The sequence below is a fragment of the Onychostruthus taczanowskii genome, unplaced genomic scaffold (assembly GCF_017590055.1).
Source record: "Onychostruthus taczanowskii isolate IOZ18803 unplaced genomic scaffold, ASM1759005v1 scaffold84, whole genome shotgun sequence".
NCBI lineage: Eukaryota > Metazoa > Chordata > Aves > Passeriformes > Passeridae > Onychostruthus > Onychostruthus taczanowskii.
The window spans coordinates 2,926,256-2,940,663 of NW_024506332.1; the positions used below are offsets into that span (position 1 = coordinate 2,926,256).

The 14,408-nt window shown below is 53.7% G+C and overlaps 2 protein-coding genes across 2 annotated transcripts; both read left to right on the forward strand.

Annotated features, from left to right (window-relative positions):
• The first annotated feature begins 307 nt into the window (after nucleotides 1-307).
• On the forward strand, nucleotides 308-3,136 carry IL1B (interleukin 1 beta). Its single transcript, XM_041424839.1, has 6 exons — nucleotides 308-1,657; nucleotides 1,743-1,791; nucleotides 1,876-2,065; nucleotides 2,169-2,339; nucleotides 2,449-2,594; nucleotides 2,682-3,136. The coding sequence occupies exons 1-6, from the start codon at nucleotides 1,617-1,619 to the stop codon at nucleotides 2,892-2,894; spliced, it is 810 nt and encodes a 269-aa protein (XP_041280773.1). The 5' UTR covers nucleotides 308-1,616; the 3' UTR covers nucleotides 2,895-3,136.
• A 1,466-nt stretch (nucleotides 3,137-4,602) lies between these two features.
• On the forward strand, nucleotides 4,603-11,869 carry CKAP2L (cytoskeleton associated protein 2 like). Its single transcript, XM_041424744.1, has 8 exons — nucleotides 4,603-5,062; nucleotides 5,683-5,749; nucleotides 7,996-8,608; nucleotides 8,824-9,107; nucleotides 9,534-9,689; nucleotides 10,037-10,100; nucleotides 10,762-10,909; nucleotides 11,423-11,869. The coding sequence occupies exons 1-8, from the start codon at nucleotides 4,932-4,934 to the stop codon at nucleotides 11,664-11,666; spliced, it is 1,707 nt and encodes a 568-aa protein (XP_041280678.1). The 5' UTR covers nucleotides 4,603-4,931; the 3' UTR covers nucleotides 11,667-11,869.
• Nucleotides 11,870-14,408: the final 2,539 nt, after the last annotated feature.

The window sequence follows — 14,408 nt, forward strand, 5'->3', positions numbered from 1 at the left end:
GGCCGGGCCGCGGGGCTCGGCAAGGCTGAGGCGCAGGAGGGGCCTGGGGACCGCGCCATGGCCGGAGAACTGTCACCGCGGCCTGGGGACCCCGCCATGGCCGGAGAACCGTCACCGCGGCCTGGGGACCCCGCCATGGCCCGGGGACCCCACCATGGCCGGAGAACTGTCACCGCGGCCTGGGGACCGCGCCATGGCCGGGGAGCTCTCACCGCGGCCTGTGGACCCCGCCATGGCCGGGGGACCCCACCATGGCCGGGGAGCTCTCACCGCTGCCTGGGGACCGCGCCATGGCCGCAGAACTGTCACCGCGGCCTGGGGACCCCGCTATGGCCGGGGAACTCTCACCACAACCTGGACACCTTGTGTGGCCTGGGGACACCCACTGTGATTCATGGCTCTCAGCCCTCATTTGTGCCTTGGTGACTCTCACCAAGGCTTCAGGATCCCAACCGTGGCCTGGGGGCTCTGCCATGGCCTAGGGATCTCCACTGTGTCATGGAGAATTCCTTGCTCTGGGGCACCTCGGGCTTTTGGGGATATCCCGCCATGTGTGACAGCCAGCGGATGCCCAGCAGGGCACAGGAGGTGCTCTGGGAACTCTTTTTTCTGGCAATTTCCTGACAGTGAGTCATGGTGGTGCCACTCTCGGCCACAGCAGCTGTGCAGGGCTGGATGGTACTTTCAGGAAGTGAAACGGGTGCCAGGAAAACACCCCAACAGCCCAAGTCCACGCAAGCCCGGCCACGCACATCCCCTGGCCCTCCCAGTGTGGTGCAATCTCCAGCACACCGGATGGACACGAGGATGAGAAGAGCCCCTAAAGGCCATGTCTCTGAAGGCCATGTCCCCATGGTGGCACGAGTGGGCACAAGAAACTGAGCAGACAGCGGGGTCCTGCACCCACTGGTGTTGGGGCAGTGAGGACAAGAGGGGTGACAGAGGAGGCACAGCTGGCCATGGCACCAGGGGTCTGGGCAGTACGGGAGGAAGCTGTGGGGAAATGGTGGAGTGGCAGCACTTGCACCACTGGCCACTTCCGGGCACCCACAACCCCCGGCCCTGACACCGATGGGTGTCACCACAGCTGGGCTGGGGCTGGCTTTGGGTCTGGGGTCAGAGCTGGCTCTGAGTGAGTCCAGCTCCCTGCTGGGTCAACCAAATGGCAGACTGGCACACGGTCACAGGCCCCACACATCAACCCCGAACATCCCCTCTGCTCTCTGCCCCACACGCCAGCCCTGGAGCATCCTTGTGCTCTGCCCCACAGCCCAGCTCCAGGTCATCCCCTGCTCTGACCCATATCTGGAATATTCCCTGCTCTGCTCCATGCTCTGCCTCCCCACTGCACTGCTTGGGGCAATCAACCCCCACCTTCCCAAGCCCTCCAGTCTCAACAGAGTAATTGGGCAAAACCGAGCGTTGCGAAACCTGGAAATCCCACTCTGACGGCGCTTCCTTCTAGAGGCTCTTGAAAACCAGCCACGCTGACAGCGGGCTCAGAGAGCAGCCAAGCAGCACTGCAGGCAGGACAGGCAGCAGCAGGCAGCCAAGCGCCTCGGAAGTTTGCAGGTGCTGAGAAGTCTCTGCCCAGGACTCTGCAGTCAGTGGCGGCAATGGCATTCGTCCCTGATTTGGACACACTGGAGAGCAGCAGGTAAGAACAGACATGCTGGAGAGGACTTTGGGGATGTGATGCTGCATTCCTGACCCTGACTTCACCATCTCCCTTCTCCTTTCAGCCTGAACGAGGAGACGTTGTATGGCCCCAGCTGTCTGTGCCTGCAGAAGGTAACGCTGTGGTGGTGGTGGGAGTGGTGGGGTCCATGTCCTGTGGAAGCCAGGCTCTCACCCTAGATCCTCCTTCTTCCCCAGAAGCCCCGACTGGATTTGGAGGGGACATCGCCTGGGGTGGACATCCAGGTGACGGTGACAAAAGGACCCCTTTCCAGGACCTTTCGCCAGGCTGCCATCCTGGTGGTTGCTGTGACCAAGCTCCAAAAGCAGCTGACAACCAAGGACTTTGCTGACAGTGACCTTGGCAGCTTCTTGGATGATATTTTCGGTATGAGGGTGATGCCAGGGGTGGCACCCCAGCCAGAGGATATTCTTGGGGGGCATTCTTGGACCTGGGAGCAGCATCCTCCTGACTGTGTCACTCCCCACAGAGCCCATCTCCTTCCAGCACATCAGAGGCACTTACACCAGGGCACCCGTTTTCCGCTACACTCGCTCCCAGTCCTTCGACATCCTGGACATCGACCACAAGTGCTTCGTACTGGAGTCACCCACCCAGCTGGTGGCCCTGCACCTGCAGGGACCCTCTGCTGGACAGAAAGGTGAGAGCATATGCTCCCATCTCAATGTCCCTGTCCCCAAACCCATGACCACCCAGGAGCCACCCCACAAACCCAAGACCACCCATTTACCTATCCCTTCTCTCTGCAGTGAAGCTCAACATTGCTCTGTACCGCCCTCGGTCATCTCAGGGCACTCCAGGGTCTGGAAAGATGCCGGTGGCATTGGGCATCAAGGGCTACCAGCTCTACATGTCATGTGTGATGAGTGGCACCAAGCCCGTGCTGCAGCTGGAGGTGAGCAGGGGGTCCCACCAGTCTGTTCTCTGTGGGGCTGGGGGCTCCACTCCACCTTGACCACCATTTCACCCCCCGTGGCTGTAGGAAGCTGACATCAGGAGGGATATTGAGAGCGTGGAGCTGACCCGCTTCATCTTCTACCGCCTGGACAGCCCAGCTGAGGGCACCACCCGCTTCGAGTCGGCCGCCTTCCCCGGCTGGTTCGTTTGCACATCGCTGCAGCCCCGCCAGCCCGTGGGCATCACCAACACCCCAGACCAGGTGAACATCGCTACCTACGAGCTGAGTGGGCGCTGAAGACCCTGCACCAACCCAACCGGCAGTCACCGGTTTTCAGGCTGTATGTACTAAGTACAACCCCTGGGACACGACCCCCCCTCGCCATCTATTTCATGTGAAATAGCAGCTCTGGGCCCCATGGGCTCGAGCCATCCCAGTCTATATTTATTTATTTATTGTGTCTGCCCATTGCTTTGGTACTTATTTATTGTGCCCCCTTATTTATTTTTGCTTTTAACTTGTATGTGGATGGAGGCGGAAATAAAAAGTTTTCTAGAACAGCATTGCTTAGCTCATTGCTCATGGGGAATGGGGTTACGGATAGGAAAATCCTTCTGCTTTGGCTGCTTTTTGGGTGAAAATCCAGGGCGTGGGGGGCCACCCCACAGCCCAGGGACCACCCTGACCCATGCAGGACCCTCCACCACTCTGTCTCCATGCCCACACCACAGCTGGGAGGTGACTGAGGTGGGCATGCCATGGTGGATCCCCAGCAGCTGCCTGAAACTGTCACCTCTGCCCCAGCTGTGGCCAGCACATGGCATGGTGGGCCACAGTGCAGCAGGACAATGAGTGGCATGGCATGGCATGGCATGGCATGGCATGGCACAACTGTGCTGTGGCACTGTCAAAAATAGGTTAGAAACTTGTAAAATAGTTGATAGATTGTTAAGCATGTACTGTTAGCTTGGTTGTTTTATTGTAAGAGGGGTTAAAAGGGTAATTATAAGAAATATGGTACTCAACGTACCATAACACACCTCAGTAAAGGGCACCACCCCCAAGCGAAATGAGCCTGGACAGAACTGTCACGGGCCAATCAAACTCTTCATGCAAATTAAGGATCCAAAAAGAAACCAATCCAAACAGATAAAAAGCAGGAGAAAAAGGGGGCATCTGCCCCAATGAATCCGTGCCGCCCCACCTGGAACATCGGGGGCATCGCTGCTCAAGAAAACCCAGCGCCGGCGCTGCAGCATCCTCGACGGGAACGCTCCTGCTCGGCCCGCAGGCCCTCATGCTTTAGGCCTTTTTTTTAATGATAATAAACGCTGAAATCACTGTACTCTCGGGAGCGTGTCCCGTTTCTAACAGCACGGCGCGGCCTGGCTCGGCGCAGCACGGCTCCTCACGGCACAGCAAGCTGTCACTGAGAGGCCGGCCCCGCCCCCTGCCCTCTCAGCCAATAACAGAGCCAAGGCCGGCGTTTGGCTCTCCCTATTGGTCGCTTTGAAGAAGGCGGTGGCCAATAGCGACGGCGCGGCCGTTGTGGGGATCGCCGGTGGTCGATCGGCGACAGCGCCCGGGATGGAGCGGGCGGGAGCTTCGGAGCTGGGTCTGAGGGGTCCCGGTACCGGGGAGGGGGCGGAGGAGAACGGAGCTGAGAGGCTCTGTGATGCGGGGGAGCCGCGGACCCTCTGGGGCGGGTGTCTTGTGGGGAGGCCCGAGTTCTGCGGGAGTGCTGGACTGGAGGGAGCACGGATGGGCCTGTGGGGAGGGTGCCAGGGGCCGCCTGGGGGCTGCTGAGGCCTTGGGAGGGAGCGTGAGGGGGCAGCGGAGTGCCTGACGGTGTGGCACTGATGGGACTATGGGGAGGGTGCCGGGGGCCGCCTGGGGGCTGCTGAGGCCTTGGGAGGGAGCGTGAGGGGCAGCGGTGTGCCTGACGGTGTGGCACTATGGGACTGTGGGGAGGGTGCCGGGGGCTGCTGAGGCCTTGGGAGGGAGCGTGAGGGGCAGCGGAGTGCCTGACGGTGTGTGAACCCGCGGGAGGCGCCCACAAAACGGGCGCAGGGACGCGGAGGTGTGGGAGTGTGTTGGGGGGGTCGTGCTGCTCTCAGGGCTCAGTGGAAGCCTTTCCTTCTGCAAACTGAGCCGTGCACAGTTGAGGTGTTGAGTGGCATCACGCTGTGGAGGTCAGGAAGAGTAAGTGCCAGGGAGCCTCTGGGCAATATCATGTGCAAAAGGGACTTTATGGGAATAGCACTGCCAGGCTCCCAGGCAGGGAGGTTGAGAGGTGTGCAATGTAGTGTTTGAGAGTAAGAGAAATTCATTGTCATGAGTACTCAGTCTTTGAGTACTGAGACCTGTGTGCACTGCATTTCCTGTCATCTCTCTGCAGCACAATGGAGGAGCCAGCTGCAGAACTGCCAAGCAGCCAAGGAAAGGCTGAAATGCACAAGTGCCAAGTAAGTTAGGAGGATGCTGGGCTTGGATGAGATGATATGTAAAGGTCTGGGGTATAGCTGGCTCTCCCCACTGGGCAGTGTCTACCTTCTCTGGCCTGTGTACAAAGAACCAGCTCCTGTCAGGGCCTTGCTGTCTGTGCTCTGCCCCCACAGCACCCTGGCACCAGTCTGTAGTTACTGGCACCAGGAGCAAAGGAATGGTTTGAGTGCTGCTGTTTCCCAATGGCTGATGGTGTCTCTTCTGCATGTTTTATGAGACTCTGTGAAACTTCCTCATCTCAGCTCCTGAGACTGCCAGAGCCAGGAGCTCCAAACCTGCTACCTGCAGACCACTGCCTGCAGGAATCATTTTGGTTAGTTTTGTTGTCCATGGAAGTTTTGTGACAGCCTTGGATGTTAATGGCTTGTGTTGCTTTTCTGTTGCCACACAAAAGAAAAAGAATTAATAGTATGTGGCAGTATTCCTCAACAAGTTTTTGATTTCTGAAAGCTATTCCTAATCTCCTGTGTCTGGGACAACCAGCAGTGGGTTAGATGCCTAACTCTTTCTGCTTTTCTTATGGCTGATAAATAACCTGATAATTTGTTAAATAACCTGATAACTTTTTGGACTTTTACAGACCCTTTTTAAAGGACTGGACTAATCACCTGAATCCACCCTTAGAACCAGTTTCTAAACTCAAGCATGTAAGTAGGAAGCTTTTGAGTCTTTCATGCTTTCAGTGAGTCTGGGCAGAACGGGGTCCCCTGTCACAAATGAGTGTTTTATGGTTGCTTAAAGAATCACTGGCAAGGGCAAAAGCAGGTTTAATATTGAACTGAAAGCACAACAAAGTTCATTGTCAAGCTTCACTCTGCTTACTGGATGGTTAAAGCACATGGAGAAAAAGCAAGCTAAAATCTAAAATCAATCAATCTGAAAACAAAACCAACCCAAAAATTATCTGTGTGGAAGCTGGGGGAGTGGGGTAGGGAAAGGGAAGGGTAATGATATAAGGGAATAAGGAAGGTTGATTGAGTCACAAGATTTAGAGCAGACTGCCTTGCTGATCTGAGCACTGGGCTTGACCAACAGTTTAGGCCTGAAGGTTTTAACAGTGCTAACACTGCTTAAACTTAACAGCACTTAATTAATAGGTTAAATGACATAATTTAACAAAGGATTCGTATAGAATTTACTGTATCACATTAATAACTTGCTCAACAGGCCTGACTTAAACTCTAAAGTACTTAAGAACCAAGGAAAGCCACATTCATGGAACATTTGCTCTAGCATACTTAAACATACATAGACCTAAGGAGTTTGTATGAGGTATATATCTGTGAAAAATTCCCCTTGGATTCAGTGAAGGACTCATGTTGGTGCCTTTGTGTCACTGTTGAGACAGACATAACAGACTTAAGAAGGCTTCTCTATACTAGGAGCCTCCCCTAAAATGGGAAATGTAAACCCCCTCCCTCTGAATTGTTATAAATTTGAAACTAAGGGGGGCTCTCAGGCAAAGATATGGGAGCAGGAATCAGCTCTTTCTTAGGGGAGAAAATAAAAATAAAAAAAAAAAGCCCACCACAATGCAGTAAAACAAAACAACACTGACAAAGTCAGAATACACCCTGACACCCTGTTGGGCAGGGCATTGGTAGCAGTCCAATTGGAGTGGTGGCTGCAGCCCTCCTGCAGTGTCAGCTGTGGCTCTGTTGGAGCAGGCATCCTGTAGAAGGGTGGTGTAGATGGGCCTGGTCTGCCTGTGAAGATCCAGTGGAAGAGGCAACTGTTCCTCTGGGAATCCAGTTGTTCTGCTGTCCCAAAATCTCAGACCAAATCCAGGCAGGAATGCTTGGCTCCTCCCTCTGGGCAGAGCATCTGTCAATGGGATGATGTAATTTTATCAGTCATGCAGTGACACTCAGTGGCCCATTAACAGCAGATGTCTCCCCTGAAGGAGGATTAGTTTGTGGAAGAGATAAAGAAAACAGCCCAATTAACAGAAGACAACTGCCACACCTCTAATAGATGGCAAATAGAATACATATTTCCTTGAAATCTAGACACTAACCTTTTCTGACTCACAGGCCAGCTGTGAGCCCCTTCCACACCTTTGTATCTTCTCAACAGGCAGAAGGGTTGAGCCTTGGGGAAAGGGGATATCTGTGGGAAGATGGATTGTAGGAGAATAGAGACAGTACTGAAGGCAATCTCACCCCTGAGCTGCAGCTGTACTAACTACCAAGGATTAGGAACAGGCCTGCCCTTCACTATAGCCAGCAAGGATGGGTGTTGTAAAGAGTGGGTTAGCTAGTTGAGAGGAGAGATGGAGTTTGTTAGCTGTGCTGTGAGGAGGAAGGGTGAGGTGGTCTTGCAAGGGACAGGAAGGAGTCAGTGTTGCAAGGAGCTGCCCATGAGAAACTCACAGAGAGGGTATGGAAGTTTTATAGTAAGATAATAACAGATATCAGCCCAGGCTCTGTTGACATCATTAAATGTGAGAGTTTGCTGGCTCTGAGAAGCCCCACTCAGTGGGAGATGCTGGTCACAGCTCTCAGCAGTCCAAGAGAGCTCATCAGGATCCCTGCTTATAGGGTCACAAGAGAATTTACTTTAGTCATAATAATTTTTCATCCTGGCTGCAATTCAGACAACTTACTTTGAAAACCACATCCCCAAGTCAGGGTCATGAGTTCCTGACTGCAAATGGGGGACATACCACAGATTGCTAAATAGCTGGCAATGAGTCAACTAGCTGTTTTTCAAAGGAGTTTAGCTTAGTTAGGAGTTTCAGTTTGGGAGACTGCTCCTTTGCCCATGTCCTGGTGGGTGTTGTGTTTTTGTCCTGTTGACAGCTGCTTTGTCACATGACTGTCCCCTGGGCAAGCTGGCAGGGTCTGACCCAGCTGCATTCTCCTTGGAGCTGAGAGCTGCTTTGTCTTTCTAGGTTAACAGCAACAAGAAGGATGTTCTTGGCACTGTGATGGAGGGTGCACAAGAGGATGGCAAGCTTGGAGCCAAAGCCACGCAGGACACTGGCCACACTGCTCTGAAGAAGGCTTCAAATAGATGCCAGAGAGCAGGAGGGGTGTGCCCAGTGCAGCCAGGGAACAATGTGACGTTTCCTGCTTCTGCACTGGCTAGAGGCAGGCTCCCACCTTCAAGCTCTGGTCACCTAAATCCAGAAAGGAGCCAGAAGCCTGCACAGGAGACTGTCACTGCAGCAGCACTGCAGGTGGGAAATGACCACTCTCTGCACTCCCTGAATGTGGGGCTGCAGGACAGGCTGGTCTGCAATAAGGAAAACCTTGGCCCACAAGCTTCCACATCCTCAGAGCTGATCAGAACTATCCACTCCAATAAAAACAGTCTCAGGAAGGAGAGAGTCTTGGCCCACAGGCAAGGAAAATCTGGAACATCAAGGTCTGTTCTGGGTCAGAAAGGAAGTATGGGCAACCACCAGGATAAGGAAGAGACAGATCTGGACAAATTCAGGAAAGCCCTGCCAGAATCAAGAAGGTCTGTTGGGAGGCACCCTGGGTTTCTCTCCCACCAATTCAGTAAGTGGAAGGAAAGTGTGTGGCCACTCTCCTGCTTTAGCCTCAAGGCTTATGCTTGGGAGTGATTTCCTTTCCCAGTCTAGAGCTCAGGTGTGTTTCTGAGATAGATATACTGATTCTTTTTAAGCAGCTGAAGCCACCACCTTTGTGTCCTTCCTGTCCATCGCCTCTTTAACCATGGGCCTTGGCCATGGCAAAGTGACACCTGGGTTCAGGTTGGCTAAAGGAAGAGTCCAAGGAAAAACAGCAAGCTCTTGTCAAGTTACTGTCTGCTGTGGTAACTGTGATTTCTCTGTCCTTGGACAGGAAACAGCTGGAGGAGTGGTTGGCATCCAAAGGCAAGACATACAAGCGGCCACCAATGATGCTGCTTCAGAAGCAGGCGGTGAAAGCGTCCTGCAGAAAGGTCAAGGCAGCAGAGAAGCAAGAGAATCCAGAGCAGCGCTGCCAAGCAAAGATCAACAACATATTTACTGAGTGCCTGAAGCTCATTGAGGAGGTGAGAATAGGAAAGGAGCTGCTTGAATGAGCTTTTCCTCTCCTGAAGATGGCAGGGAATGAGGGCCATGTCCGTTCAGTGGCAAGAGGGGAAACATAGGAAAATAAAAGTCCTCATAAAGTTTTGGGTAGGCCAAAGGCATGCAGAGGCAGACCAGAGCTTGAAGGTGGGAGCCTGCCTCTAGACTGGGAGAATGGAGAGGGAGCTTTCCCCCACTCAAACAAACTGCAACAGAGAGGTACCCTGTCAAAAAAGACTTGTGGTTTTTATCTGCCATGGTTATGTAGGAGACTTGCAAAGCCAGACTTTTGAGGGCCTCCTCCTGGAGACTGATGGGAGCTGTGGTCAGGCACGATCTGCTTCTTGGAGCACACATTCATCCATGCCATGGACACCTTTTTCAGGCCCTTACCCTTCCCCTTGCAGGGTGTCCATGCAGAGGAGATCTCAGCAGTGCTGTCCCTTGTGCCACGGGCAGAGAAATTTGCCAAATTCTGGATCTGCCAAGCAATGCTGCTGGCCCGGAGCGGCCCCTTTGATGTGTTGCAGCTGTACAGAGAAGCAGTCAGTGCTGGGGCTGAGGTGAGTGGGGCATGCCACCTCCCTGTGTTCCCTTCCTCTGCTCTGGAGGGCTTCCTCGAGATCAAGGGGCCAGGATTTGGAATGAGTTTAGCAGCATTAAAAGTGAAAAAGTCTTTTAGAGCTGCCAGTCCCATTCCATGCTGCAGGATGTGCCCATGCAGGGTGGGCACCTGGCCAGCTGTGCTGGGTGCTGAGGGATCCCACTGGGCAAAGGGGAATACTGCAGCCTCTTCCTGCTGTCCTCAGCACAGGCTGAGCAGCAAAAGCCTTTCCTCCCATTCAGCTCTAGCTCTGGTCTCCATTCCCATGCCAGACCTGCCCTGACCCATGTTCTGCTTTTCCTGCAGCCAGTTGAAGAGCTCAGACAAACTGCTCTCAAGATTTTGAAGGATGCAGGCCAAAAACTGGAAGGTAACCTGAGCATTGTGGGCTTGGTGAGCATGGGCAGGCAGGGGCTCCCTGGTGTTGCCAGCCTGGAGGCAACACTCTTCACAGTCTGTCCCAACACCTCATGTCCCTCCTGAGGAGTGTAGCCATGATATTTTATGAAAAATCCTTTGCTAGGATTTTTCCCCTCCTGAGGAGCTGAGGGCCTCAGGAAAGAAATGAAAGCAATAACTGTCTGCTGCTGTGGAATGCAACAGGTGCAGCTGTGTTTGGTGCATGTTGGTTGTTTCTAATTAAGAGCCAACCACAGGTGCAGCTGCATCGGACTCTGAGAGTCACAAGATTTTGTTATGCATTCTGTTCTTGTTCTTTCTAGCCTTCTGATCAACCTTTTCTCTCTGTTCTTTTAGTATAGTTTTAATGTAGCATTTTAATATAATATATATCATAAGATAATAAACCAGCCTTCTGAAACATGGAGTCAAGCCTCGCATCTGCACACATGGAGAGTTCACAACAGAGGAGTGTTGTGAAAGTCTGGAATCCTGATCTGAAAAATGGGAGACTGTTACTCTGCCTGGGCTAGGGAGAGTCTTGGCCCTGCAAGCCTCTGCAGGCAGCAGAGTGCCAAGGTGTGATCCCTAGCCTGCACTGCAGCTGTGTTGCCCTTTTCCTTTCCTGCCAGGAGAAAAGGCAGAGGAACCCATTCCTTGGGAGCCTACCACACCTTGTCCAGCTGAGAGGCAGCCCATAGCATCGACTCCAGGCCTGGTGGGGAGGCCCATGACCTCCCTCCCCCCCTCAGTCAAGCTGCAGGTTACATCTGCATCCAGGTAAGGCTGAACCTCCTGCTCCTGGCAGCACACACCCTTCCACGCCAGTGGTCCTCTGCAGGGTTTACCCTGTGGCTGCATTTGTCTTCACAGAGAAAAGCAAGGCACAATTCTTCCCAAGGATTTCTAAGGTTCACATTCTCTGAACCTCAGTGAAAGGAAAAACAATTCTTATTTGCTGTGCCTGTGTTTGTGCAAAAGTAGAATGCAATATGGAGATTGGGTACCCAGAGTGATGGTGTTTTGTTTCCTTGGCCTATCAGAGCCAAGAGTGTGTGTGTGTTGGGACTGTGGGCTGACAGTCATGGGATGAGTGCAGTTGTGTGCAGAGCTGAGTGCTTGGCACATTCAGTTCAGATGTAATGTAATATAGTGTAATAATATATAAAATCTGACTGTATAATAAAGTAATTAATTAGCCTTCTGATATCCATGGAGTCAGATGCATCATTCCCCTCCCTCATCAGGGGTGCCCTGTTTCAATATCACCCAATGCTCTTCTTCTCTCCACAGAGGAAAGGAATTCCTGGAAGGCCTAGAACTGAAATTTGTAACTCCCGTGCGGCGCTCCCTGCGGACCGAGAGGGCTCAGAGTCGCTACCCAGAGATGCTGAAGGACCACGACCCCGTGGTGTCATCCCTCAGTGAAATCCTGGATGCTGAGGAGGACACTCGCTTCTTCTTCCGAAAAAACAAGGCTTTGCCAGAAGTGGCAGAGCTGGAGGGCTTAAGTCCATATCCCCCCAAGAGCTCCTGAGGGGTTCCCAGCAGGAGCAGGCTGCCTGCTCACAGTGCTGCCTTGTACACACTCTCCTGAGTGCTTGAGGCTTCCTGGTTGCCTCACAGTAGTACTTTCTCCTTGCTTTGTCTCTAGCTTTTATGTATCAAACTCTTGCTGCCCCTCAGATGTAGAGGGGAGGGGTTGGCACAGAATAAGCATGGATCAAATGAATATCTCAATGTTGTTTTAAATATCTAAATGCAGTTTTAAATATTAAACTTTGCATTGGAGATGTGTGCGGGCTAGTGAGTGGTGTGGAGACAGCAGCTGTGTCTCCTGGGATTGTGGCCATCACACACACTCTGGGACCCCAGCTGCTGCAGTGGGGCTGCCAGGGATGCTGCTGCAGCAGTGGCACTGCCTCTTCACCCTGCTGCTGCATGCCCCCAGGCTGGCACTGAGCTGGTGGGAGAGCGATGAGCTAAAGGGGCACCAGGCAGATCTGAATTAAAGGGGCAGGAGCTGGCAGACTTGGGGGGAGCCTCTCCTGGCTCAGGGCAGAGTCAGGAGAAGGTCCCAGCTGCCCAGGGACAGGCGTGACAGGGACCATGAGTCAGGGCCACCAGCCATCCTGTGGCCACCAGAGGTGGTAGCTGGCCACGAGTGCAAGCGAAATTCAGGAAAGCCCTGCCAGAATCAAGGAGCATGTCACAAAACAAGTAACACAACTCAGCCATTGCAGCCATCTCAGTTCCTTCCTGCTTCTGCTAATTTGATACATAAAAACCCAGGGACAAAGCAAGGAGAAAGTATTACTGTGAGGCAACCTGGCACAGCTCCAGGGGGAAGCCTCAAGCACAGCCAGTCTCCCCCGAGTGAGAAGATTTCCCACCAAGCCTCCCACCTTGGGCAAGTCCCAGGTCATCACAAACCTGAAATCCAGCCTGAACTCAGGAGTCACTTTGCCATGGCCAAGGCCCATGGTCAAAGAGGTGATGGACAGGAAGGACATGAAGGTGGTGGCTCCTGGACACACAGCAGCATCCCAAGGGACAGGTCACAAAAACCAGTCTCACAGCATACACAACTCCAAAACTCGTGTTCCTGAGGATGATTTGAGAAGCAGGAGAGATCAGCCTGGACCAGAGATGCTGAAGGCAATTGGCATGCAGGCTAGGCGTGTTGCAAGGACCCCATCAGCTGCAGATCGTAGGTAAGTGTCAGCTCTGGGTGAGCCAGCAGCACCCTGCTGAAAATGGAGTCAAAGTCTTTTATGAGTGTAAGCTTGAGGGGAGGTTGATGCCCTGAAAAAGAAAGGGTTGGGGATGATTTTAAGGGGCATCCTGTGTTCCTCTCCTGTTGCCATTGAGTCCGGGACGGGAACAAAAAACTCCAGTCCTTGGAAGGTCTCTGCCAAACGGGCAGAGGGAGGATTGCAGGAGCGGCTGGAAGGATGGCTGGAGGGACAGAACGCCTCCTCCTCCTCCCCCCTCTCTCTCCAGGACCGCTGGTCCGTGTTGGCAAAGGGAAAGGAGAGGTTTTCCCGGGAATATGGACTTGCACCCTGGCTTTGGGGCTCTCTCGAAGCAGCGCCGCGGTAGTTTCTCTCCGGAGAGGCGGCGGAGCCGCTGCCGGCCAAGCAGGCGCGGCCAAGCCCGGAACAGCGGAGCCGGGCGGAGCCGGGCTCGCCAAAGGCACCCCGGCGGCAGCGGCGGTGGGCTCGGGACCGGCCGAAACGAAGGAACACCGGCTGTTCCGTCCGGAGAGGGGGCGAGCCCACCGGTCCCTGCGGGCAGGAATGCTGGAAATGGTGAGCAAAGGCACCCCCGCCGCCGCTCCCGGTGCGGGGAGAGCCGGCGGACATGGAACGGGATGCTCCGTCCCGGTCGATCGGGACACGGTTGTCGGAGCCATCGCAGGCGAAAAACACGTTGGCTTTGTCACTTTTCTGTTGCCCGGGGTCTTGCCTTGAAAGGCTTTAGAAATGCGTCTCCAGTAAAGCCCTTGGGAGTGCACTTAGGAAATAATCACCGAGGTCCTCCCAAGTCTCTGGATCAAAGGCATCGCTCGCATCCACGGCGAGTCCGTGATTTTTGGCCCGAAATAAAAGATCGCGAAGTGCTTGATCAGAGACAGGGGGTTTCGTGGGAGTTATCAGGTTCCTCCACACGGAAACAATCTTTTGTTCATCTGCGGAATGTTGGTTCCTCATTTTTAAGGAAAACCCGTCGCTCGGCAGGCTGCCACTCCAAGAGACAGACAGTCTGCTGTGCTGGGAAAACCCGTCCTTTACTCAGTTCTCGGCCTCCCGGGGACGATGCCTTCCCAGGAAGGGGACGATGCCTTCCCAGGAAGGGGACAAGCCGGGCACAGTCAGCGTTACCTCGCTCCGGAGGGCGCCGGGGCCTGCAGGGGTCGCCGGTGACCGGGGGCGGCAGCAGCGGCTCCGCTCGGCCGGGCAGAGGCTCTCGGTGGCTTTTATAACCCCACTCGCTAAGCCCAGATTGATTTGTTTTAGAGTAAAAAAAACCTCTCACGCTATTGGTGAATTGAGAATAGCGCGCTCTGGAAAATCGTTTCTGTAAACAACAGGTGCGGAAGGAGAGGTGATAATTGTTTTAATTCTTTTATCTAAGTTTTCTCACAGTTCCTCACAGCTTCCCAGGTAAATACTGGGGAGTTATGTCTATTTGTGTCTCTCTCTGTTTAGATTATATGTGATTAGCACACCTCTCCCACCGATTCTCCCAGCCCCAGAGCAGAGGTGTATCACCGAAG